At 43.3% G+C, this 3,708-nt stretch overlaps 1 protein-coding gene across 4 annotated transcripts in view; it reads right to left on the bottom strand.

Moving 5' to 3' along the window:
• gk5 (glycerol kinase 5) overlaps positions 1-3,708 on the bottom strand; it is an 86,415-nt gene that overhangs the window by 14,388 nt on the left and 68,319 nt on the right. For all 4 annotated transcript variants that reach the window (XM_043702789.1, XM_043702787.1, XM_043702790.1 and 1 more), the window contains one exon: positions 3,051-3,145. In XM_043702789.1, coding sequence (XP_043558724.1) covers positions 3,051-3,145 — 95 coding nt within the window. The remainder of the gene's footprint in view (positions 1-3,050; positions 3,146-3,708) is intronic.

Below are 3,708 nucleotides of genomic sequence, written 5' to 3'. Positions count from 1 at the left end.
GTCTATGTTTGGAAAGTTAAAGTACCCTACCATAGCCACCCTATTATTCTTACAGATAGCTGAGATCTCCTTATAAGTTTGTTTCTCAATTTCCCTCTGACTATTAGGGGGTCTATAATACAATCCCAATAAGGTGATCATCCCTTTCTTATTTCTCAGTTCCACCCAAATAACACCCCTAGATGTATCTCCAGGAATATCCTCCCTCAGCACTGCTGTAATACTATCCCTTATCAGAAATGCCATCCCTCCACCTCTCTTACCTCCCTTTCTATCCTTCCTGTAGCATTTGTATCCTGGAACATTAAGCTGCCAGTCCTGTCCATCCCTGAGCCATGTTTCCGTATTTGCTATGATATCCCAGTCCCATGTTCCTAATCATGCCCTGAGTTCATCTGCCTGCCCTGTTAGGTCCCTTGCATTGAAATAAATGCAGTTTAATTCATTAGTCCTACCTTGTCCCTGCCTGCCCTGACTGGTTGACTTGCTTCTGTTCTCAACTGTACCAATCTCAGATTGATCTCTTTCCTCACTGGCTTCCTGGGTTCCACACCCCCATCTTAGTAGTTTAAATCCTCCAGAGCAGCTCTAGCAAATATTTGGTTTTCGGGAGGAATGAGGATTGAGTTGATGGAAGACATGCCTGCTTTTGGTGAGGCAAATGTAGGGAAGCAGATATACAAATGAGATTATTAGAGATCAGTGCTTGGTGGGAAACAGAGGTAAAGTGACCCTGTTAAATTTGTGATGTGGAGGTACTGGTGTCGGACTAGGATGGATAAGGTTAAAGATCACAACACCAAGTTTAGTCCAACAGGATTATTTACAATAAATTCTGTGCCCTGTCATCCTGCCCCAACAGTACCTGAAGGAGCAGCACTCTGAAAGCTAGCACTTCCAAATAAACCTGCTGGGCTATAACCTGGTGTTGAGAGATTTTTAACCTTTTAAAGTTGATAGAAAGAACATGTGAAAAAACTTATATTGCGGGAAAATACACTTCAAACTCATTACTGAAATCATGTTTAAAAGTCAGTTAGCTCTTGCCCACAGTGGTCTTATCATAGAATTCCTACAATGTGGAAACCAGCCCTTCAGCCCAACGAGTTCACACTGACCCTCCAAAGAGTAACCCACCCAGACCCAGTCCCCTACTCTATTATTGTACATTTACCCCAGACTAATGAACCTAACCTACATATCCCAGAACACTATGGGCAATTTAGCATGGCCAATTCACCTAAGCTGCACATCTTTGGATTGTGGGAGGAAGCTGGTGCACCCAGAGGAAACCCATGCAGACACAGGGTGAATGTGCAAACTCCACACAGACAGTCGCCCGAGGCTGGTATCAAACCTGGGACCCTGGCGCCGAGATGCAGCAGTGCTAACCACTGAGCCACCATGCTTCCCCGTGGAGAAGGTCGGCAACAATCCTCTTGCATCCTCAGCACGTACTCCACCATTTGATCTTGTGAAAAGGACTGATCAGTTCCCAGAATGTGTCAAAATAAGTGAGAATTACCACACCCGTTATCTATAATTACCACTAATTCTGTATTTCTTCACTTTCTTTTTCCAATTTAGGACCAAAGTTTTATTTCTAATGGGACATAATCATTTGTAAACATAACTCGGGAGATTGGAATGCTTTTGTGTACACACATTTCGAGAATTGGATGGGGGTAGGTTTTATAGCCCTCGGTCATCAGTTTAAGGCAGGGGTTTATTCAAAGCAAAAAGGGCAGCTTGTCTATCGCCTACCTTACTCACAGAGTCTTATCAATGGCATCTATTAGTTTCTTTGAGGGGCGGGGTGGTTTGTGCTGCCTGTGGATGAATTGAGGATCTTCAATGAATGATGAACACCCATGTAACAGCCTCATTCCAGCCGACCCACATCAAAGTGACCAGCCTGGCAACTTTTCCAGCAATGATTGTTGGGGGCTCCCTGCTTACTGTGTGCCAATCATAACAGAAATTGCTGGAAAAGTTCAGCAGGTCTGACAGCATCTTTGGAGAGAAAGCAGAGATAACACTTTGGGTTGAGTGACCCGTCCTTGGAACATTGATTATATCCATTTGACCTGTGAAATTGACCTTTTGAGAGCCCCTGCTGTATTACTGCTGATGGTGCTCCTACAACAGTCCCTTGTAAGAAATTCCAGGATATTGACCCAGCAAGTCTCTCAGAGATCGAGAGGGGGGGGGGAAAGAGGGAAAGAGATGGGATTTTCAGGCCTTGCATGGTGCTAGCAAGTCACACGGACTAGGAAGTTTCAGTGTTACACGGCAGATTTCACAGGAACAGACAGCTAAGAAGGAATGAATCAAGTGTGTAGATTTTTGCAAGTACAATTTCCCATCCTACCACTCCACACCACTGAGCGGTACACTTCCAAAGTATGGTACCTCAATATCAATCTATTGGGCTGATTCCTGGCGAGTATCTATCATTTGAAGTACAATTTGAGGAACTGGAATTTTATTTACTACAATGACGACATGCTCCATTATCCCCCATGAGTAAAAATACCGGATCTTTAATAATTTGGCGTATTCAGACATTTAAATAGCTCCAAGGGTCCCCACACACCAATTGGAGTGATGTGTCAACTTCCCATTCCCAAAGTCATGGGCCTCTGAGGCTCATGCAGTAGAAACAAAATGAAGGGGAATGTAGGTTAGAACATGTATGCAGTCATGTTGGTACTGAGTTTTGGCCATGCTAATCAAACAAAGGTAGCATAGTGTTTGCCAAAGGCAGATTCATGCAGGTTAGAAGCAATGCCCTTTGTCTTAGTCAATGATATTGAGAGAATTGTGCATCAAAGTGAAGGAGGTATGCACTCTAATCACATTGTGACAGTTGCAGTGTAAAAATGAATACACTTCCGAAATCAATCATTACATTTCGTTTCCATAAAACAGTGCAATGCTCACTAAACAGAAAGTTATGATACAAGGTATTGCATTGAATTAAATTAATCGCATGGATTTTGCGACTGTTGTCAGGCAAATCACACAACATATCCATCGTGCACATTTACCTGTAATCCACTGAATGATGGGACAAAGAACACACCATCTGAACTGGGGACTTCCTGTGCTATGTTTTCAGTTTCAGCAACATCAGAGAATAAACCTGGAAAAGACCAGAACAAGTGAAGCAGGATGGATGGAGTGCTTTCGGACATTAAAAACATTGTCACTTAATTCACATTGCTCTTGCATCTTTTGCCAAAACCTTCAGCATCCCTTAACTCTTGTACAATCTGCAAAAAGGAACACTTTTTCTTCATCTCTTTCTCCAAATCAAGTCAATCTTAGAAATCTCAACCTCAGCATAGCAACAGGCCCTTCAGCCAGTGAGCCTGACGTCAGCGGTGGGCAAGCTGTTGGAGGGAATCCTGAGGAACAGGATGTACATGTATTTGGAAAGGCAAGGACTGATTCGGGATAGTCAACATGGCTTTGTGCGTGGGAAATTATGTCTCACAAACTTGACTGAATTTTTTGAGCAAGTAACAAAGAGGATTGATGAGGGCAGAGCGGTAGATGTGATCTGTATGGACTTCAGTAAGGCATTCAACAAGGTTCCCCATGGGAGACTGATTAGCAAGGTTAGATCTCATGGAATACAGGGAAAACTAGCCATTTGGATACAGAACTGGCTCAAAGGTAGAAGACAGAGGGTGGTGGTGGAGG

This window comes from Chiloscyllium plagiosum, chromosome 13 (assembly GCF_004010195.1).
Source record: "Chiloscyllium plagiosum isolate BGI_BamShark_2017 chromosome 13, ASM401019v2, whole genome shotgun sequence".
NCBI classification, from domain to species: Eukaryota; Metazoa; Chordata; class Chondrichthyes; order Orectolobiformes; family Hemiscylliidae; genus Chiloscyllium; species Chiloscyllium plagiosum.
The sequence above is the reverse complement of the archived record's forward strand: the minus strand, read 5'-3'. Positions and strand labels throughout refer to the sequence as shown.